Source organism: Eubalaena glacialis, chromosome 14 (assembly GCF_028564815.1).
Source record: "Eubalaena glacialis isolate mEubGla1 chromosome 14, mEubGla1.1.hap2.+ XY, whole genome shotgun sequence".
Lineage (NCBI taxonomy): Eukaryota > Metazoa > Chordata > Mammalia > Artiodactyla > Balaenidae > Eubalaena > Eubalaena glacialis.
Window position 1 is genome coordinate 16,224,846 of NC_083729.1, and position 24,360 is coordinate 16,249,205.

Below are 24,360 nucleotides of genomic sequence, written 5' to 3' on the forward strand. Positions count from 1 at the left end.
GGATTGTGTGTGGGATGCAAAGAAGTGGAGTCAAGGGTGATTGAAGATATTTGGCCTGAGCAAATCTTTTTTATGTGGTAGATTATATTGACTTTTAATTGATGTCAACTTTGTTATCCCTTCATTTTTTTTTTGTCTGTGATTTTTTAAAATTTTAATTTTTTTTTGTAGCCTCTAGATTTTGTCTCTTGAAGAAAGCTTTAATGTAAGATTAGATTATTTTCTACTAATTCTCTTAGATGGTTTTAAAAAATCAGTTCTTTATCTGCTTGGGATTTGTTTTTGCTTTTGGTAAAGCATTTTCTCAACCTCTGCACTATTGTCATTTTGGTGTGGATAATTGTTTTTTGTGGGAGGTTCTTCTGTGCATTGTAGGATATTTAGCAGCATCTCTGGCATATACCTACTATATGCCAGTGGGAACGCCTGCTCTGACCCAGGCCCAGTTATGACAAGGAAATATATCTCCAGACATTGCCAAATATTCCCTGTGGGACAACATTGTCCCTGGTTAAGGAACTACTTCAATAAAGAATGTTAAAAAAAAAATTGAAGCCCTGATTTTGAAATACATAATTTAAAAAGTTCTCTATGCTGTTTTATTTCTCCTGCATCAATATCCTGAATATCAATATTCAGGATAGAATATCAAAGACCTGAATCTAGAAACCATTTAGAATGTATGGAGAAGATAGGAGGAGGAAAACCAAGGCACAGATGCTTAACTTGAGCCAGTCTTTTGGAACATGGTAACCTTGCCACGATACTAGTCAGAGTTTGACCAGAATTATCTTAAATTTTGAAAAGGGAAGAATAAGCTCGTTCTATCCCGTAAGGGTGCTTTACCTGTTTTGTTTGTATTTTTGGTTTAGGATTTGTATCTTTTACCTTTTATTTCTTGTCCATGGTTACATGGGTTAGTTGAAAGAGCAGTGTGAAACAGTGGGAGTAATGTACATGGAGAACTGGACTGAATCAGAAAACATAAATTCAGACTCCTAAATTTCCTTTATCTTGACTTTTTTGATCTGAAAAATGAAAATCTTATTGAAAAGATCAGTTAAACTAATGTACTGGAAACTTTTTTAAAAATGTAAAGCATTATAAGGAGCTCTTAATATAAGGAAAGAAATCCAAATTCCTTTTAGAAAATTTACAAATTAAAAATTTTAAATTACTTATATGGCTCAACTATATTTCTCTTGGACGCCTCCCCTCCCCCCCACCAGTCTAGACTTACTAGATGTGAATTCATAGAAAACAAATCCCAAAACAGTAAGAGTGACATCGTCTATAATATGTATTCTATAGAATCAGGGAATTTTAGTATAGGAAGGGCTTTCCATATCAATTTTAATAGTGTTTATAGATTGTATTTTTGCAAACCTTAGGGGAACTGTGATGCTGTGGATTTTTGACGTAAATTTAATTCATGAGTTTGTGAATTTTGAATTTAACTTTTTAAAATAGTATGCTTTTTTAAGAAGAAATAAAACATTTAAATATGATATACTAAACTTAAAAGCAGCGATGAGCACTAATTAGTGCCATCAGATTAATTTGTTAAGTTGTGGCTCTAGTGTATCTTTATTTGAACTTATCTGTATCTGATCATGTATAATTGTGGAACTATTATGTATGTCTGAGCCTGATTTTTTTCCCAATACTGTTATCAGACACAATATTAAGGCAGATTATATGATGGAGCTGCTTTAAGACTGTGTTCATCAGAATGGTTTTATTATTCTCATTTACTGGCTTTGTAATTAAATTGTATAAATTTATGAAATTATTAGAACACCACTTGTGAATCTAGTTTATAGATGTTTTATGTTTTCTGTTAACTTTTTGCACCATATGTTAGATTAAGAAGGATTTCTCCTATTGCAAAAAAAAAAAAAAAAGGTTAGAAAAACCCTAATTTAATTCAACCCTGTCATTTTACAGATTTAGAATCTGATTCTAAGAAAAAACAGTTCCCCAAATTTCATACTATTAATTGAGACTCAAGTAAAACTCAAGTTTCCTGATGTCCTACTCTTGTGTACACAGAGTAAGTACTTTCTGTGAATATGTTAATATTCTAAGGAATATAATATTGAATAGAGTTTGGCTCTAGAACGTCTTTATTTAAGTTATATCATTAAATAATTGTCCCTTGTATAAAATAATTGGTTTGGTTTTAAATTTCCTGTTTATTTTTTTTCCCCTAATTTTCTCTGAGTTGTTATAGTTTGATCTTCAGATACACAAGGGTAGGAGCTTTATCCATGACTCAGGGAACCTTCTTCATGATTCTATTGAGCAAGCATTGGAGAGGCAGGTGAAGAAAGCTGATTGACATTCACAGGATAGGTTATTCTGTCTACCTGATTAAGAATCTTTTCCATAGTGAGCCCTGTGGTGTGCATCACATGAGACCTACAAATTTTCTTTATGTGCCAATTCTGAGAGGCTAATCCACATGCCTCTTCTTCAGACTTGTTTTGTTAACAAATTCTCCAGTCTTGCTCCTTCAGAATTACTAATCATCCTGCAGAAACTATTAGCTATTGCCTACTAATATGCATAAGTTCTTAACTGAAACAGTCTTTTTCAGGCAAAATAGATGTATTGGTAGTCCTGTCAACTGTGAATATTTCCTGGGATGCAGTGCTTCAGCAGTCTATTTCTGGAAGTTAATGCCACTAACTTCCAGATTTCCAGAGCATGTGCAAATCAGGCTCAGATTTTTTTACCGCCTTCCTCTGTGAAACTCCCCATGAGGCCATTTATATTGTTTGAGGGAGGGATAGCAGTGTGGAGGAGCAGGCTTCTGGTAGTTTGAGTAACCTGACCATGCGTATTCCTTTGGGCTTTCTTTGGCTTATTTGGTTAATACCCTATTCATTTAATAAAGGAGTCCTTTTGGCTACATTTGCTTTTTATACCTAAAGAGTGTGTTGTTCCTGAAAGACTTATGTATTTTTTTTTTCCTGTTTACTCAGGTGAATAGTCACAAGACCCTTTGGGGAAATGCCAGGAAGAATGTTCTTAGTATATTCAAGTATATTCAAGCACAGGATCCTTTCTTAATAGTACTTGGTCTTCCCTTCGTCTAAGGTATTATAGGTCTATAAACTGACTAAAGTCTGGGAATTGAGTAGAGGCCTGTGACTTTAAATAATGGCGGCTTATTCTGATTTGAGTCTTTAGTGTATTGCTCATTGATTTTTATTCTTAAGGACTCCAGGGTCAAGTGAGTATTGTCTGGAATCTGTATAGATCAAACCATGCTGATTATCACACCAAATTAATTATCTAGGAGGAAATAAAAACGATACTCAGTACCCAGAAAACTCTAAATCGTACCTCTTCCTGTAGCTTTCCAGTGACCTGTTTCACTTTGTGGACTTGGGTCTTAAGTCTTAGAAACGGCTTCTGTTCTGTTATTTTATCTCTGAGATAACAACATTTATACTTTGATAAGGTTTTATATTCCTGTCCTTCATGCTTCTCTTCTATCTTTTTATCCTTTTTTTCTGAGTTTTTGAGTATTCTCTCAAAATATTCTTGTAGTCTATTTCTGTTTATTTTGTGTTGGCTTTCCCCTTTGCAGTTTTGAATCTTACGTGTGTGTAGTTTTTCCTAATTTCAGTTGTTGCATCTTTTTTTTTTAAAATAAATTTATTTATTTATTTATTTTTGCTGTGTTGGGTCTTTGTTTCTGTGCGAGGGCTTTCTCTAGTTGCAGCGAGCGGGGGCCACTCTTCATCGCGGTGCACGGGCCTCTCACTATCGCGGCCTCTGTTGTTGCGGAGCACAGGCTCCAGACGCGCAGGCTCAGTAGTTGTGGCTCACGGGCCCAGTTGCTCCACGGCATGTGGGATCTTCCCAGACCAGGGCTCGAACCCGTGTCCCCTGCATTGGCAGGCAGATTCTCAACCACTGCGCCACCAGGGAAGCCCAGTTGTTGCATCTTAATGACTACTTAGGCATATAAAAATGCATTATTCTCTTTTGGGCTTTTTAAAAACAGGAATCAGACTTTTGAAAAACAATTTTTTTTGCTGTTTCCTTCAATACATTTATTCCTGAGGGGAGCATTTCCTTGGTTTCTTTTAAGTGGTTCCCTCATTTGTTTAGTTCTAGTACTTTCTCTCTCTCATCCTCATAGAAAGAAATTGTCAACTATTAACTCAAAGTCAAGAGGGAGTTGGGCTGTGTCCTATCACTATAGATGTTGGTTCTTACCTGAATTTGGGGGCTATTTTATACTTCTTGAATATTTGCATTACAGTTTTTAGAATCCCAGCAATCTAGAGAAAACTAGCTGGAGCCATAGTTATTGTAGAGAGCTTTGCCTCTGTGCTAAACATTTCTTTTCCTCTCCCCCTCCCTCCACACTTTTTGTGGGTACCCGTGTCAGTGACAAGGCTTGGATGTACTTAACCTGCCTCAGGGTCTTTCCATGCCTGTCTTTCCTTACTGGTGTCCAGGACTCAGCCAGTTTCCCTCAGAGAAGAATCCTGGTGTTGTATAATGATGCTGATAGGGTCCCAAATATTGCTAATTGACACAGAGTGGGGAGTGTGAACAGTGTGTCCCCTGTTGGTTCACCATCCACCCTTGCTTCTAGCACTCACCCCCTTGAATTATGGGTTGTTGGAAGAGGTCTGAATGAGGGAAAGTAGATTTCTTACAGGAGGGGGAGGAGTTTTCCAGTAGTTTTTATTTGGCTTCCTTTTATTATACCATATCAGTCCAATATCTAGTAGAAATTTGTTAGTCTCTGAAAAATATTGCTTTTTTTCTGTTTTCCAGTGATTATATATATTCTATTTTTTATGTTCTCTTGGTTGTTTCAATGGAATTTTTTGAAAGTGTGGAAGGCAGTGAACTGTTAAATGCATTTTGTTTCTCTTCATCTTGTCCAGTGTATATAACTTTTGCCAACATGTTCAGTTTGGTAAATGCAGGCATAGAATTGTTTTTAAGATGTGTGTTTACATACATATAAGGCTAATTTCATTTAATTTTGACAGCTGTCTGTCCAGAAGCTAATAGGTACTTTTTTTAGAAAATGGATTCTACATCTCTGTTACCAACATTTTTAGATGTGGATCTGACAGTATCACACATAGAATGTTTTCCCAAGGACGTTCTGGTGAAATTTCAAGGCAGAAATAATAGTGAGTGTGAGTTTGACTACCACATATTGCAGAGGGAAATACAGCATATTCCAAAAGTAAAAAATAATGTGGACATTGATGAATTTTGTTTGGTAGAAGAAAGAATATCAGGAGAATGGCAGAGAGGAAGAGTTGTGGAAAAGAAAAATGATCTGTATACTGTGCTCCTCATAGATCGCGGAGAAGAACTGAGAGTTGACAGTACGCAGGTTGCTTCAGCCTGTGGCAACTTATTTGATCTAGCACCACGGGTAATGTTTGGCATTTTTGCCAACATATTACCAACTGGGGAAAAATGGTCTCCTAAGGCTTTGAATTACTTCAAGTCATTGATAGGACTACAAGTGAAAGGTTGTGTGCAAGCTATTTTGCCTCTTCAGATGATGATTCTTGAAGTGCCAAAAATTGTATCCCAGGTTCTTGAATTACAATTAGGGAGACTTATTGGTGGAGATTCATTTTGTCTTGTTGTGGAAATGGTAAAAGAATTCCCCAAACAAATGCCAGATTCATTACAACATAAAAGACCTGAATTATCATTAAGTAATAATGATACTTTACTTGATATTCAACATGTTCTGGATAATTTGCAACCATCTTTGTCAGTAGGCAGTATTGAAAGTGTAAAAGTATCATCTGCCGTGAGCCCAAGTAAATTTTATTGCCAACTAATTAAATGGATTCCAGAGTTAGAAAACTTGACAGTGTGTTTGACTTTGCATTATGATATTGTCAGTCAAGAAGGTAGTCCCACATGTGATAATTTTGGAGTACTTTGTGTTGCCAAAAGGAGAAATGGACAGTGGCATAGAGGAATTCTTCAGCAGCTTTTGCCTAATAATCAAGTGAAAATTTGGTTTATGGATTATGGCAGTAGTGAGACTATACCCTCAATTCACGTAGAGAAACTTAAACAGGATTTTATTTTAGAACCATTATTTTCATTTCCATGTTCTCTGACATATTTACACAGTCCAGAGATGCAAGAAAATTTCAACTAAGTGTATTTAAACAAGCCTTGTTAGGACAAATAGTATATGCACACCTTGATTGGTTCAGTAAGGATGAGCATTTGTATTATGTAACATTACAAACTCAAGAGTCTACAATTACTCCTAAGTGTCTGCTAAAGACTGTAGGCACACAAGTACTTTGTCCAGTGTCTGATTCAAAAATCTCTAATATGTTGAGGGAGACTAGTGCCTCAGATGTAAACGGCTTTGCAGTTGAGAGTTTTATTGCAAATACTGAATGGTCGATAGATTCTCTAAATAAAAAAGACACTTTGAAAGTAGACTTTCCTATTAAAACTGTAGAAATGGAGATAGAAGCTGTCTACATAGCTCTTGTAGCATATGTGTTAAACCCATCAAATTTCTGGGTACGTACTAATGAACATCAGAATGAATTTCAAGATATAATGAAAAATATAAACAAATTTTATGATTTGTGTGAAAATGATGAACTGATTCTAAGAAATCCAGGACCTGGATTATTTTGTTGTGCTAGATACAGCAAAGACACAACGTTTTTATAGAGCTGTCATTACTGAAATTAATGGTTATAAAATTAATGTTTATTTTTTGGATTACGGAAATACTGATTCCATACCATTTTTTGATGTAAAAATTTTGCTTCCAGAGTTTTGTGAGTTGCCTGCCTTAGCCATGTGCTGTTCACTTGCATATATATTTCCCGTTGAAGATTTATGGGTGAAGGCAGCAGCTGATTATTTTTAAAAAATTGTCTTGAACAAAGCAATTTTGCTTCAAGTTATAGCAAAAAAAGATGAGAAGTATACTGTAAATATTCAGAATATTGAAGCCTCAGAAACTATTGATGTTGTCTCTCTTATGTTACAAGCTGGATATGCAGAATATTGGGAAGTAGAACCAGAATGTTGTCCAAAATCTGTAAGTGAATATTCAGTGTTAAATTTAAAATCTAAAAACAAAGTAAATATTAAGAAAGTCATATCTACCCTTCTTGAAGGACCTAAACCTAAAAAGTACCATTCAGATAAGCTAAAAGGAAGTAATTTTTCTTTGTTAAAGTCCCCAGCTGTTAACTTCCTAGATTTAAAAAACCCTTTCACCTTGTCTGTGAGACGTGAGCCACCATGGCCTTATAAAGAATGTGTGTTTAAACCAGGAACAGTCCTTGAAGTTAAGTGTTCTTATTATTATGGCCCAGGTGACTTCTCATGCCAGCTGCAATGTAAGTTAGAAGAATTAAACTTACTAATGGAACAACTTAAGGATTATTATAGTGTTCATTCTGATCCTTATCAGATTGGGCAGATTGCTTGTGTTGCTAAGTATTCTAAAGATGGGAAGTGGTATAGAGCTGCTATTTTGACTCAAGTATCAAAAAAAGAACTTGATGTGGTACTTGTTGATTATGGTTACCAGGAAAGAGTTTTAATTAAAGATCTTTGTGCTATTAAACCATGTTTCCTTTTTTTAGAAGGTCAGGCCTTCAGATGTAGTCTTAACCATTTAGTTGAACCCATTAGTTGTAAAGTATTCAATTGGACGAGAGAAGCATGCAGAGACCTTGGGAATTTTATTTCTTCATTTAGAGGGTTATTGACTTGTGTCATCTATGCCTTAGTTCTTATATATCCAAACTGTTTATGTAATTTGGTGGATTTACAATCTCCATTTGCTAGTGCAAGAGAATGTCTTAATAATCATGGCTCTGCACAGTATAGTACAGTATCAAAGCCATTTCCATCTTCAGTTAGTCTTTACAGTTATTCTTCCTTCAATATAAAAATTGGAAGTGAGGAAGAAATATATATATCTCACATATATAGTCCCAAAAAGTTTTATTGCCAACTTAGTAGAAATAATAAAGACCTAGAGATGATAGAAACAAAGATCACAGAGATTAGTAACCTCAATCAGTGCCGCAAATCTGATTTTAGTAAAATGAGATTGTGCATATCTAAGTATGTAGAGGATGGTCTCTCTTATAGAGCTTCAGCGATGCCGACAGGTTCATTATCTGACTTCCTGGTATCTTTTGTGGACTTTGGAAATAAACAATTAGTAGAAGAAAGTATGTTGAGGGATGTTTCAGATGAGTTTCCAGAGTTGCTGTTTACACTTATGCAAGCTATTAAATGTTTTTTGTCAGATCTTAGAGATGTAGATATTCCAGAAGAAATCAATAGCTGGTTTGAAGATAATTTTTTGGGAAAACCATTAAGGGCAATCATATTGTCCAAGGAGCCAGATGACCAGCTTGGTGTAGACTTATATGATGGATATCAACATATAAATCAGAAAATTAAAATGTTGATTCATGCTTATGGAGAAAAACATTGTGACCAAGCACAATGTGTGGAAAAGCATCCTAAAACAAATAAGAAACTTGCTGTTTCCTTGAAAGGCAAAATAGAAAACAATTATCACCATAGTACAATAAGTAAAACTAGTCTAATAACATATTCTGAAAGCAAAATAGATCAGTTAATGAATCCCAAAAGTATATATGGCAGGCTTTTGAAACCATCAGTTTGTTATAAAGTTGAACCTGTGTCAGAAAACAAGGTGAAGAAGTCTTTGAATGATGGACTTAAAAATAAAGGTGTAAAAATTGCCCCTGGGTCTGCATATGTTATTGATGAAAGTGATGTGGACCAGAAATCAGTAAGGGTTGTATCACAGTCTTTTATCAGAGAATTAAATCAGGCAGCCTCACAAAACACGTATAATCATGCTAGACCACAGATTAAAGACCTTCATTAACCCAAAATTTACTTGAATGCCAAAGTTAAAGGATATGTTTCTAATATAAGTAATCGAGCAAGTTTCCATATTCAGCTTGCTGAGACTGAAAATGTAATCATGAGCCTAGCGGATGGTCTAAATGCAAGAAGAGCCAGTATAGTGAAAGAGAGAAAATCAGTCAAACCTGTGGTGGGAGATCTTGTAGTTGCAGAATACTCTGGTGACAATGCCATTTACAGAGCAATTATTAAGAAAATTTTGCCAGGAAATTCTTTTGAAGTGGAATTTATTGACTATGGTAACACCGCAGTAGTAAACACATCAAAAATTTATGAAATTAAGAAGGAATTCTTAACTATTCCTCAGCTAGGAGTTCATTCTTTCCTTAGTGGAGTAAAGTGGAATGAGCCTGATGAAATATGGTACAGCAAAACTGTGTTTTATTTTGCTTCAAGAGTAAGTAATAAAACAGCTTCTTGGGAGCTTTTGAAAGAGTATGAACAGAAATGGGAAGTAAATATAATTTGTGATGAAAAATGTGTCATTAATGAACTACTGAAATGGACAGCATGTTCAAAACTACAGAAAACAGTATTGCAGATGCCTAAGGTTGTCTCTCAAAAGTTGAGCCCTATTGATAAAGAAATGAAGGAAGGACTATCAAATGAGTATGAAGGTTCTGTGATCCTTCAACCATCCTACCAACAGCTGGTTAATATTCCTTTTGAAGAGTTAAAACCTGGACAACTTGAAAAGGCTGAAATACTTTATGTTGCAAAATGTGGGATATCTTATGTGAAGTTATCTAAAAATAAAAAGATTTTATCAGATTTAACAGTATTAATTACTAAAGAAGTAAAAAAATCCTCTTTTTTATCAATGGAAAATATTGAAAAAGGCTTAGAATGCTTGGTAAAATCTAAAAAAACTTTGAAGTGGTATCGATCAAAAGTAGAAAAAAAGTGTGTTGATGAGAAAGTGCTTGTTTTTTTAGTAGATCATGGTAGGTATGAAGTAGTGCCCTTATGTAATACCAAGGTGCTTACTAATGAAATCAGAAATATTCCAAGACAAGCTGTGCCTTGTAAATGGATTTGGTTTGAAAATTTTAGGAACATGCCATTTGAGTCCATTGTGTGCTTAGTTGCTCATTTGGAAATAAACATCCTTTTTCTGAAATATTTAGACTCTACCTGGGAAGTAGAAATTTTGATAGAGGGCCTGTTACTTTTGGAATATTTAAATTTAAATACAGTTCATGTTGAAGAAAACAAATTTAGATCTTCAGAAGTTATTTTCAACGTTGAATCTAAGATTCCTGTATCATCATGTACAATAAGATCATTTACTTGGGCAGAACTCCAAAATGGTAGGCAATATTCTGGTATTGCCACTGCTGTTTCTGATCCATCAGACTTCTGTGTTCAGTTAGAAGATTTCTTTGACACAATGAAATCTCTCTTTATGTTGCTTTCTGATCTACTAGAAGACTTAGAAACAGTGCCTCAAGAGCACGTAATTCCAGGTTCTAGTTGTTTGTTCAAATATGAATTGGAAGATCAGTGGAATAGGGTAGAAATTTTTGAAGTCTCTGATCAGTCTTTACTTCTTGTATTGATTGACTATGGATTTTCTGTTTACACACCTTATTCAGATATAAAAAATCTTAAAGTTGTTCCTGAGGAACTTCTGAATTTGCCGAGGCTAAGTTATCCTTGCATCTTATATGGTATCTTACCTGCTAAAGGGAAACATTGGAATGAAGAAGCCAGAAGTTTTTTTCAAGATTTCCTGAGTAAACCAGGCTTAGTTTTTCAGTTTAGGGAATACAGTTTTGAAACAAAACTGAAGGTAGATATCATTCATGAGAAAAATAATTTGGCAGATATGTTAGTTGCCTCTGGTCTTGCAATTTATTCTAAAGATTTAGATCATCTCAATGCAGTTACTGCTACTGGATCTACTAAAATCCAATATAAATCAAAGAGTAAACCTGTTTGCCAATTTTTAGATCAAAGTTATTACAAAAGAGAAAGTATGAATTGTATGTGCACTGAGAAGCAAAAGCTGAAAAGGCAGAAAACTATAAAGAGGAAAGATGTCTGTAAGAACCTCTTAAAGAAAAGCCATATTAGTAAAAGATTACATTCTAGAAATTTAGCACTGAGGAAGAAGGTTGGTAGTGGAAAACATAATCCCCGAAATACCACTGCATTTGATACATGTGCAGCAGCTTCGTTTTGGGAACTACCTAATGGTTTGAATGATAACACCAATTGCATTGAAAACATTTCTGAAAAACTACCAAGTGGAGTACAGGAAACTAATACAATGGACTTGAGAACAGCAGAAAAAGCATTGCATGTTAATAAAAAAATTATATCAGAACATTTGAAAGGTAAGTAGCCATTTAAAAAAAAAGATTTTCTGTAGCTTTTGTAGATTTTTGATTCTTTAAAAGTTTGTTATTTACTAAAATTATTCAAGTTGAAAATATCCTGCAAGATTTTACTAAAAATTTTGAATAAATGGATAACGAGAAGTGATCACTTGAATTATAAAATGATGCTTCGCTATTTTTACCTTTTTTGAATGGTGACCTTTGAGAATGTAATGAAAGTAGAGGGTTTGAACCACATATGCGTGCACACATGCATGACATTTTACAAATTTCAGGGGTTTCACAAAACTCCTGAAGGTCCATAGATCTCAGGTTGATCTTGCTACTATTAGAGAGCTTCCTGGGCTCATTTTGAAGAATCAATTTTCTATTATGTTTCTTATCAGATTAAATATATCTTCAGGTTTTTTGAGTGTGATTCTCAGCATAATGATAATGCAGTTAAACTTACAGAATAAGCTGACTCCAGCATATTTCATCTGAAAATTTTTAGACATCAAATTTATTCTAAAATACTGTTAAAATTTTAATATTTTACATGCTAGAGTATTGTCGATTTGGCTTACGCACATTGTATTTCATTTTCTGTATGGATTAGTTAGGATTTTGTAGGCTATAAAGAATGTTCTCTGCTTAATGAATGTTTGTTCTGCCTGTAAATTGGTATATTATTCCATATTATAACTAGTATCATAGCCGGTTACATTCTGTGAATGAATGGAGGTGTCTTGTTTTTATTGATGTATTTTAGAAAGAGGATTTCATTTGAATTCATATTAGATGTTTTATAGTGAATTGATCAATGCTTTAAAATTGGCCCTTTTTTCTTATTTTTGAATCACTCTTTTATCATAGTAGCAGTTGTGGTAGAGTGCTTATTTACTGTGTTCCAAGTACTGTGTGGTGATTTGTGTGTATTAGCTCATTTAAAGCTTACCACAATTCTATAAAGTAGGTTGATATTAAGGTTTAAAATGTAGTCTAATAACTAGTATCCTACTTCTTTGCCTGAATTCAAAACCACTTTACAGAGAGACAAGGAGAAAGACAATTGATGAGCAACGTACCACATTTATTAAAAAAAAAAAAAATTGATGAATGTGGCTTATATCCATGGGCAAATGGGTTTACCAATATTGAATCAATAAACTAGACTTACCCACATAGGCACAGAGGAGAGTTTCTCCATATGGGGGCTTACCCTTGTAAACCTTACAGCTTGAGGTAGTTATCTCTATAAAGGGAGAGAGGGAGGAGGAAGAGGCTAATCCAACATAGATCTTTCTCATTGTAAATGGACCAGTCAGATTGCCTCTACTACTTGTGTATAAGGGAGGAAAGAGACCAGAGAATTGTTATGCTAGGAGTGTGCCTCAATCATGAATACTTCCACATGGAAGGAAGATCGGGAATGGGAAGAAGTACCCCTCTCCCCCAAAGTTATTATCACTATTTTATGGATAAGGCTCAGGGAAATTAAGTAAATTTCCCGTGCATATAAAGCTGGTAAGTAAGGAACTGAAAATTTAAACTCAGATTTCTCCAACTCCAAAGTCTACTTTTATTCATTATTTATACTTAAAAAAAATAGTTTATTTGAGGAAGAGTTTTTCTATAAAACTATGGACGATCAGTCCATACATTTTGGCACTTACATATCTTTTATTGTTCCTTTACCTGTGTATGTTTCTGCCTTCTTTGTTTTTCCTATCAAATTCTTTAAGATCCCACTTCTGGTCCCCATTTCTATCTCACTTCCTGCATTCCTTAGCACACAGTGAATCAAAAAGTGAATTAAAGTGTGAAAGTAACAGTTATAAAAGGAGTCAGAGAATCAAACAAATTATACTTCTTAAAACATTTGAAGTCCCATTTAAGGAAAAATCATAACTTCAGTGAGACAAATAAAAGAAATATGGTTTTATGGACTAAGAATAGACTGATAAATTTGCTATAATTGTAGTTTTAAAACAAAACAAAATAAGAAAACAACATACACTGATTTATTTGCCTTGAGTACCATCCGAGCTCCTTCCACCTGTATTACTTGTCCAAGGGCAGTAGTAACCACTGCTGTTTGCTGCTGTTATTGCCTGCGGGCTCTCTGAGTCTAGAGGAAAATGGTTTTAGTAGTTCTTGTTTGAAGATAATCAATAAATATTATACTTGAGAAACTCTCTCGCCTATTAAAAATGTTACCAGAGGGGCTCTAACAGCAGTGGTTTTCAACCTAGGCTTTGCTTTGGCATTAAGAAAGGACGTTTTTTAAAACTCTGATGCCTGGGTCTCACTTTTAGAGATTGTTTTAATTGGTCAGGCTATGGCCTTGCCATTAGGATTTTAAAGCTCCCCAGGTGATTCTAGTGTAGAGCCAAGGTTGAGAACCACTATTCTAGAAAGTATTATGGATAACTTCCTGAATTATTTCGTGGGTGAAAATAGTAATTCTGGATTTTATGTGGGGAAACTTTTAGAATCTGTCCCTTTCTGTATTTGGAATCCAGACTATACATAATGAGTCACAGTAATCCTCTGCTAAACTTAATTCAGAGTAAAAGACGTTGTGTTAGAAATGGCCTAGCAGCATTATTTTAGTTATAGAAGTTGCTGCCTCTTATATTTAGAAAATTGGCTTAAATTTCTCATAGATTTAGCCTACTATATCAGTATTTAAATATTCGAGGTAATTTTTTTTAACGTCTTTATTGGAGTATAGTTGCTTTTACAGTGGTGTGTTTCTGCTTTATACCAAAGTGAATCAGCTATACATATACATATATCCCCATATCTCCTTCCTCTTGCGTCTTCCTGCCATGCTCCCTATCCCACCCCGCTAGGTGGTCACAAAGCACCGAGCTGATCTCCCTGTGCTATGCAGCTGCTTCCCACTAGCTAGCTATTTTACATTTGGTAGTGTGTATATGTCCATGCCACTCTCTCACTTCGTCCCAGCTTCCCCTTCCCCTTCCCCTTCCCCTGTCCTCAAGTCCATTCTCTACGTCTGTGTCTTTATTCCTGTCCTGCTCCTAGGTTCATCAGAACTTTTTTTTTTTTAGATTCCGTTTATATGTGTTAGCGTACAGTATTTGTTTTTCTCTTTTTGACTTCACTCTGTACGACAGACTCTAGGTCCATCCAAATAACTCAATTTCATTTATTTTTATGGCTGAGTAATATTCCCTTGTATAGATGTGCCACATCTTCTTTATCCATTCATCTGTCGATGGACACTTAGGTTGCTTCCATGTCCTGGCTATTGTAAATAGAGCTGCAGTGAACATTGTGGTACATGACTCTTTCTGAATTATGGTTTTTTCAGGGTATATGCCCGGTAGTGAGATTGCTGGGTCATATGGTAATTCTATTTTTAGTTTTTTAAGGAACCTCCATACTGTTCTCCATAGTGGCTGTATCAATTTACATTCCCACCAACAGTGCAAGAGGGTTCCCTTTTCTCCACACCCTCTCCAGCATTTATTGTTTGTAGATTTTTTGATGATGGCCAGTCTGACTGGTGTGAGGTGATACCTCATTGTAGTTTTGATTTTCATTTCTCTAATGATTAGTGATGTTGAGTATCCTTTCCTGTGTTTGTTGGCAATCTGTATATCTTTGGAGAACTGTCTATTTAGGTCTTCTGCCCATTTTTGCATTGGGTTGTTTTTTTTTTGATATTGAGCTGCTTGTAAATTTTGGAGATTAATCCTTTGTCAGTTGCTTCATTTGCAAATATTTTCTCCCATTCTGAGGGTTGTCTTTTCGTCAAGGTAATTGTTTTTATTTACCGACTATTTTCTCCAAAATAAAAGTTACTAGGCTTTTTCCAGGATGTTTTTGCAGGGTTTTTTGTTTTTGTTTTATTGTTGTGGTTGGTTGGTTACTTGCTTGTTTATTCTTGTCTGGAATTCCTGAGTAGATCATCAGGGGAACTAGAGACTGTAACAACCCTTTAAAAAAGCAAAAAATATCTAGTTACTCTTTGGTAATGAGGTAGTGCTTGGTATTTATGTGCTACCTTTTTTTTTTTTTTTCCTTTTCAAAAAAAATTTTTATTGAAATATAGTTGATTTGCAATGTAATGTTTCAGGTATACAGCAAAGTGATTCACTTATGCATATACATGTATCTGTTCTTCACATTCTTTTCCCATTTAAGTTATTACAGAATATTGAGCAGAGTTCCCTGTGCTATACAGTAGGTCCTTGGTGGATATAGCAGTGTGTCCATGTCAATCCCAAACTCCCAGTCTATCTCTCCTCCCCACCTTCCCCCCTGGTAACCATAAGTTTGTTCTCCAAGTCTGTGAGTCTGTTTCTATTTTGTACATAAGTTCATTTGTATCGGTGTTTGTAGATTCTGCATATAAGCAATATTATATTTATCTTTCTCTGACTTGCTTCACTTAGTATGATAATCTTCAGGTCCATCCATGTTGCTGCAAATGGCATTATTTCATTCTTTTTAATGGCTGAGTAATATTCCATGTATACACGACTACATCTTCTTTATCCATTTATCTGGACGTTTAGGTTGCTTCCATGTCTTGGCTATTGTAAACAGCACTGCAGTGAACATTGGGGTGCATGTATCCTTTTGAACCATGTTTTTCTCCAGATATATGCCCAGGAGTGGGATTGCTGGATCATATGGGAGCTCTATTTTTAGTTTTTTAAGGAACCTCCATACTGGTCTCCATAGTGGCTGTACCAATTTACATTCCCACCAGCAGTCTAGGAGGGTTGTCTTTTCTGCACACTCTATCCAGCATTTATTGTTTGTAGATTTTTTTGATTATGGCCATTCTAACTGGTGTGAGGTGATATCTCGTAGTTTTGATTTGCATTTCTCTAATAATTAGTGATGTTGAGCATCTTTTCATGTGCCTCTTGGCCAATCTGTATGTCTTCTTTGGAGAAATGTCTATTTAGGTCTCCTGCCTAGTTTTTGATTGCGTGGTTTTTTTTTTTTTTTTTTTTTGATATTGAGCCACATGAGCTGTTTGTAAATTTTGGAGACTAATCCCTTGTCGGTCACTGGTTTGCATTTTCTCCCATTCTGTGGGTGTCTTTTCATTTTGTTTGTGGTGTCCTTTGATGTACAGAAGCTTTTGAGTTTAATTAGGTCCCATTTGTTTTATTCTTGTTTCTATTTCCATTAGTCTAGGAGACGGCTTGAAAAAGATATTGCTGTGATTCACGTCAGAGAGTATTCTGCCTGTGTTTGTTCTCCTCAGAGTTTTATGGTATCTGGTCTTACACTTAGGTCTCTAATCCATTTTGAGTTTATTTTTGTGAGTGGTATTAAAGAATGTTCTAATTTCATTTTTTACATGTAGCTGTCCAGTTTTCCCAGCACCATTTATTGAAGAGACTGTCTTTCCTCCATTTTATAGTCTTGCTTCCTTTGTTATAAATTAATTAGCCATAGGTGTGTGAGTTTATTTCTGGGTTTTCTGTCTTGTTCCAGTGATCTTTATGTCTGTTTTTGTGCCAGTACAGTACTGTTTTGATGACTGTAGTTTTGTAGTATAGTCTGAAGTCAGGGAGCCTGATTCCTCCAGTTCTGTTTTTCTTTCTCAAAATTGCTTTGGTTATTTGGGGTCTTTTGTGTCTCCATACAAATGTTAAGATTTTCTTGTTCTAGTTCTGTGAAAACTGCCATTGGTGATTTGATAGGGATTGCATTGAATCTGTAGATTGCCTTGGGTCGTATAGTCATTTTGACAATATTGATTCTTCCAATCCAAGAACATGGTATATCTTTCCATCTGTTTGTGTCATCTTAAATTTCTTTCATCAGCATGTTATAGTTTTTGGAGTTCAGGTCTTTTGTGTCATTAGGTAGGTTTATTCCTAGGTATTTTGTTGTTTTTGATGCGATGGTAAATGGAATTGTTTCTTTAATTTCTTTCTGATCTGCTGTTGTTAGTGTATAGAAATGCAGCAGATTTCTGTATATTAATTTTGTATCCTGCAACTTCACTGAATTCATTGATGAGCTCTAGTAGTGTTCTGGTAGCATCTTTAGGAGTTTCTATGTATAGTATCATGTCATCTGCAAACAGTGACAGTTTTACTTTTTCTTTTCCAATTTGGATTCCTTTTATTTCTTTTTTTTCTCTGATTGCCGTGGCTAGGACTTCCAAAACTATGTTGAATAAAAGTGGTGAGAGTAGACATTCTTGTCTTGTTTCTGATCTTAGAGGAAATGCTTTCAGCTTTTCACTGTTGAGTATACCTTCTACAGTTTTTTATTTAACTGGAAGACATCTTTGAAATATATCTGGAATGGCAACCCAGTTCTAGAGAAGAGTTTTGTCTGACATTTTACATTTGAGATCGTATCTAGACATCCAAAGGGGAGTGGCTGACAAGTATGACAGAGTGAATTTTGAAAATACTCCACTAGTAAGTGGTACATATTCATAAATCAGTTGCATTAGATCTAGCATGGTGATGAAAAGTATGGGCATTGAGAGCCCTACTTCCTGAGTTTGTGTTCCTGCTTCATCCCTTATTAAGTGAAAATGTAGCTAAGCTCTTTAACTGATATGTTCCTCAGTTTCTTCATCTGTAAAATGGAGATCATCATCATAACTACTCCATTGTCTGGTGGAGGATTAAATAAAACACATAAAGCATTTTCACTAGTACCTGGTACATAGTAAATGCTTACTGTTAGAAATGCCAGTAATCATCATAATAAAGCTAGTGTACTTGTTTTGAAAATATTTTGTGAAATAGTAACTTCAAAAAATTCTGATGCTCTGTAAGGAATATTTAGGACTGTATACATACATGTGCATACCATACTTGCAGTGTAATTGGTAGACTAATGGTTAGATTTGTTTTGAAGGTAGGATTTGTGATTAACAGATAATTATTGTTCTAAGTAAAGACTAGAATAGGCTACATGTATTTGTTTCATAGTGATTATAATCGTTTAAGCAAAGCTATTTTAAGTTGTTATATGTATATGTTTTTATATATGTATAACTGGTTTATGCTGTATTTCTTACCTTTATTTTTTATATTGGCACTTTTAGGAATTGTTAAGTAAAAATTCTGTTTATGGTAGGAATTTTCAAAATCTTGAGTAACTATCAGTAAAACCCATAATGCTTTGAAAATTGTATTACAATATACTCATTTTTTGCTTGCTGTTTCCGTAAAGGGAGAGGAAAGTTCAGATTGTTTGTTTATGCATCAATTTGGCAGCAAATGATACATAGGACACACAGTAATTACTGTCTTTATATGCTCCAGATATATTATAGAAGTGGTAAGTATAGAACAATTTATAATATTAAAGCGTGTTAAAAGAATCCAGGTTGTTCAGATTGTTTTCTCAGGAGACAGTGTTTAGAATGTTAGAGACAATTTTTGTCACCAAGGATTGTGATTTGATTTCAAAAATACTAAGGAAATGTGGTTCACCCCTAAAGTATCTTAAAAACATTTTATTTGATAAATAATTCTTTACGTGTGCTTTCACAGTCATTAGACAACATCATTTTAACATTACCTTCAATATTTTTCAGTTGTCTTTTTTGACAAAAACCTTTATTTCAGTTGCTACTTTGTAGCGTCCTAATTGCAGTCATGGGTAATATGTAGAGTTAATGTTGTATAACCATATTCCCTGAGAAATATAGGTGCTTACAGGACTGATATTTATCAAAAGGGTAAAGAAGAGAGTTCAGAGTTAATCCCATCCTTCCATCTTTTTAGCTCATACTGTGGTATTTTTTTCTTTTATTTTATATCTATTTTTAATTTGGTTTTATGTTTTTATGTTTTTGGTTTATTACTTGTGGATATTTGTGGCATTAAAGAACATCCCTATTTAGTGGTGGGGGGATAGATATTGTCAGAGCATTTACCTGTGGATTGGAATTTATTTTGCAAGTAAATGTTTATTGAGCAAATTCAGTGTTGTTTTGGTGCAAAGATAGAACCTTAAAATTATACAAGTGTGTTTAAGAGTCAGTGTAAGTCAAATAGTTTTGAAAAACTAGAGATCTAGTGATTTAAAGAATTTTGGGGAAAACGTAAATTTCCGAAGCTGCCTAGGGACAGTAAAGTATGATTTGTACACGTATATTGAGTGTTGAATGTGTGTTGATGTTATTTTTTGAGGCTAGGAAATAATTTCCAGAAATACTGTTTATGAATATATTTGAGTTTAAATCTGGTATCCTGAAAGTTAAAGTTTATTCAAGGCAGGCAGACATTATGTATATATTTTTTACATTACGAGTTAATATCTAGTTTGTGATTATTTTAGAACAGAGAGTTTAACATTTACTCATTGTAATCTAATTTCTTTGAATACTTTTGTGTCGCCTTTCCCAAAACCTTACCAGATCTTGAAGGTTGTTTTCTACAGTGTAGAAAAATGTTTCAATTGGAAAAATAATTGACCCTACATAACTTCTATGGCTGTATCACTGGGTTGCTTTTGTTGTTGTTGTTGTTGTTTTGGTACCATAAGATATACCAAAGTTAATGACTTGGTTACTTTAAAAAATGGAATTTGGATGCCAAAGTAAGACGAAGTAGGAATAATGAATGTTTTTGGTACTAATTTAATCACGAAGGGCTGCATACCCCTTTAGTTTTTTAGAGTTCTTTTAACTTTGATTATGTCTTGATGTATAATATTTTGTTTGGTATTGACCAGAAATAGACAAACTTCACAAATTTAGTTACAGCATTTAAATTAATAAATACTGTAGAAAATATTTTTTCAAGTCTACCTTTCATTTAATTCCTAATTGATTCTTTTTTTCTATTTGGACAGAAGCCCAATACAGAAAGTAGCTGAAGAGATGATTAAAATCAGGTTTCCTTCTTTTACGATAAATAGTGCTAAGCCATGCAGCATGGCCAAAAAAAAGATAAGTAGTGCTTAATTTAAAACTAATTTTTTTTGTTTTGAAGGTACATTTTTTTCCCCCTATATTAAACTATTTTATTATACAGCAACATTACAGCATGGAGGATATATAGTAATAGTATAGTCTCATTCAGAGTACTTTTAAATAAAAACAAAAGATAGCATATTTATCTTAGGATTTATATTTTCTTAGAATTAAGTTTCATGTTTTACAGCTAATAATAGTCAATATTAGAATAATGCTTTTTTTCCACTCTAAAACACTTGTATTAATTTACGTGAGTAGAATATGTTATTTATAGGTGTTGGTAACAGAGTATTGGTGAAAAATTTGGGGAGCATTAGAACATTTAATGTCTTAGAGTAAAATATTCAAAGTCTATGATTATTAAATTTTACCTATTTTTATTTCTTTCTAATTTTGCTTTACTCATATACACTAGAGTGATATTTTTCAAACTCATGTAAAAATGGCTTATAAAAATGGAAAGTTTGATTACTTATTAAAATTATGATTGTTTTTTAAGGTATTCACATCATGTGTTTTGAAGGGTACATATTGATCTGAAAAAACCCAGATCCAAAATTGTTATAAATACAAATTATTTAGCCATTTTTATTTTCCTGGTATGATCACTTTGATTCTAAATTCTTCTGTATGAGATGCTGAGTTGTTTAAATGTCAGTGTCTTGTTTTTACTTTTTCATTTGTGTGTATTAACTTTATACCTTTTTCTGATTTTAATGAGTATTGAACTCTAATATTTTAAAAACCTTATATTATTGATGAATTTTGTTTGTGTACTCCCAAAGAAAATTATTTTTGTTTTGTGTATCAAATGTTTTGAGTTAAAAATTTTTCACTGTAAAATAATTTGTGATACTTCCCTAAGTTAAACAGTATATGTGTGTATATGTGTTTTAACAAAATCATGCCATGTGCATATTGTGGTGAAAAAGTTAATTCATTTAAAAATTTTATTTACAAAGATAGTTCTTACTCAAATTAAGCACATTATAGTTTATTTCTTATGTTTAAAGCACTTTTGTCATCTTAAAATACAGTTTTTTTTTTTTAATATTCTTAATCCTTTTCACTTTTAAGGGGAATGCTGAATTTTTAAAAATTACAGATCTCTTTTTAAAATATTTTTGGTTTCTGCTTTGAATATAATTTTTACCTATTTTCAGAAGTCTCCAGCATTGTATTTTTTTCTCTATTTGACTTTTAGTATAATTTTTCTTAGTATGGATATCATAATATAACCTACGTATATTTAAGATTCTAGTAGTTATTCCCCTTTGGCTATGATACATTAACATCTTAGTGTAATCTTTAAGTAAATTTTTAGTCATCATAAAGTGATCAGTTGCTGACTAAAGCTATTAACATAATGCTTTTGTATAGCACAACATATTTATTTATCTATGTCCTTGAATGTAGTGATCTCTGAATATCTTCTCATTACTAAATCATCATCATTTCATTCATCATAAGTTTTGAAAGTCATTATATTAGATATAGGAGAGACAAAAATAAGTCAAATTCTGGTTCTTAAGATATTTCCATTACAGTGGTAGAAACAAATTAATAAACAATTATAATAAACACCGGTATGTAGTATGCAGTAAAGATGCGTAAGAGGTGTTTTAGATCCACAGATGACAGTGTGCCTAACTGCCTAGGATCGAGGAACCAGTTAAAAGATTTACAAAAATATAACCTGTGAGCCTGATTCTTGAAAGATGTGGTATAGTATGCCAGGGAACTTAGGGAAATGTACAAGAAAGGAAATTATCGAGTAAAGTTGACTCACTACAAACACAACTACTTTTGTTTTGACTGCCAAGGCCTGAGGAGAGGGGAGGAAGGAAGTGACTGCTGATGGGTATGGAGTTTCTCTTTGGGGTGATGAAAAACGTTCTGAAGTTCATTGGTGACAGCGGTTGCACAACTCTGAATATACTAAAACCCATGGACTTGTACACTTTAAAAAGGTGAATTTTATGACAAGTGAAATCTTAAACTGCTTAAAAATTACATGTATGAAGAGTATGTATAGCTTATGAATTCAGTAAGCTATCCTTTGAAACTATTAAAAGAAGAAAAGAGAAATGTAATGAATAGTTCTGATATCTGTTGCAAGGATTTCAAAATTAAATAAAATATCAAACCTCAAGGTGTTTAAAAAAAAAAAAAGACCTAGGAAAGGGAAAAGAGCATCCTTAGCCCAGAGCATTCTTTGCATGTCATGATTAGTTATTGGTGTATAATGCATTTTAAACCTTTATTATTTTTAAATGTAGCGAAAAGAAAAGTGCACAGAACAAAATTATGCAGCTGGAGGGTTTACTTCTTGTTGAACACTCATGTAACCACTACACAGTTCAAGACTAGAACATGGCCAAGGCTCTAGAAGCTCTTTCCCTTTCCTTTTCGATATTTATGCCTTCTCCAAGTGAACTACTATTTTGACTATTGTGGTATTTCCCTTCTTACTTTTTTTGTTTTAAAAAGTTTTACCACCTAATTTTGCCAACAACAGAGAGGTAATGTTGCTTTCTTTTCTTTTAATGGTTATGTATGGAACTCATGGTATGCTTTTCTATCTGCAGTTTGTTTTTTGCAGTTTTTTAAATATATGAGATTCATCCATTTCATGTATAGCCGTGGTTCATTTATTTTCTTTTTTAAATTTATTTTTTAGAACAATTTTTATTGAAGTATAGTTGATTTACAATATTAGTTTTATGTGTGCAGTGTAGTGATTCAGTATTTTTATAGATTATATTCTATTTAAAGTTATTTCAAAATAATGGCTATATTTCCATACTTGTATTTTATTTATTTTATACATAGTAATTTGTACCTCTTGATCCTTTACCCCTATCTTGCCCCCACTTCCCTCTCCCCACTGGTAACCACTAGTTCTCTATATCTGTGAGTCTGTTTCTGTTTCGTTATATACATTCATTTGTATCATTTTTTAGATTCCACATATATGTGATAAAGTGTTTGTCTTTCTCGGACTTATTTCACTAAGCATAATCTCTTCTAGGTCCATCCATGTTGTTGCAAGTGACAGAATATAAATCTTTTTAATGGCTGAGTAATATTCCATTGAGTATATATACCACTTTTTCTTTATTCTTCTGTTGGTGGACACTTGGGCTGCTTCCTTATCTTGGCTGTTTTAAATAATGCTGCTGTGAATATTGGGGTGCATGTATCTTTTCGAATTAGTGTTTTCTTTTTCTTCAGATATATACCTAGCAGTGGAATTGCTGGATCATTTGGTAATTCTGTTTTTAGTTTTTTGGAGCACCCTCCATAGAGGTTGTGCCAATTTACATTCCCACCAGCAGTGCACTAGGGTTCCTTTTTCTCTACATCCTCACCAACATTTGTTGTTTGTAGTTGTGATGATAGCCTTTTTGACAGGTGTGGGGTGATATCTCACTGTGGTTTTGATTTGCATTTCTCTGATTAGCGATGTTGAGCATTTTTTCATGTAACTGTTGGCCATCTGTATATCTTTGGGAAAAAATGTCTCTTCAGGTCTTCTGCCCATTTTTTAATCATGTTGTTTGTTTGTTTTTTCTTTTTTGATGTTGTGTGGGCTGTTTATTTATTTTGGGTGTTAACCCCTTATTAGTCATATCATTTGCAAATATTTTCTCCCATTCTATAGGTTGTCTTTTTGTTGATGGTTTCCTTTACTGTGCAAAAGCTTTTACATTTAATTAGGTCCCATTTATTAATTTTTGCTTTTGTTTCCTTTGCTTTAGGAGTCAGATAAAAAAAAATAGTGTTACAGTTTATGTCAGAGTGTCCTGCTTACGTTCTCTTCCAGGAGTTTTATGGTTTCAGTTCTTACATTTAGGTCTTCAATCAGTTTGGGTTTATTTTTGTATATGGTGTGAGAAAATGTTCTAATTTCATTCTTTTACATGTAGCTGCCCAATTTTCCTGCTTATTCAAGAGAGGCTGTCTTTTCTCCATTGTATGTTCTTGCATTCTTTGTCGTAGATTAATTGACCATAAGTGTGTTGGTTTATTTCTGAGCTCTCCATTCTGTTCCATTGATCTGTGTGTCTTGTTTTTGTGCCATTACCATGCTGTTTTGATTACTGTAGCTTTGTAGTATGTGGT

At 33.8% G+C, this 24,360-nt stretch overlaps 1 protein-coding gene across 1 annotated transcript in view; it reads left to right on the forward strand.

Annotated features, from left to right (window-relative positions):
- The first annotated feature begins 5,062 nt into the window (after nt 1–5,062).
- Nucleotides 5,063–24,360, forward strand: part of TDRD15 (tudor domain containing 15) — a 143,920-nt gene continuing 124,622 nt past the window's right edge. The window contains 3 exon segments of the mRNA XM_061210861.1: nt 5,063–6,146; nt 6,149–6,693; nt 6,695–11,306. Of these exon segments, the coding sequence (XP_061066844.1) occupies nt 5,063–6,146; nt 6,149–6,693; nt 6,695–11,306 (6,241 nt within the window).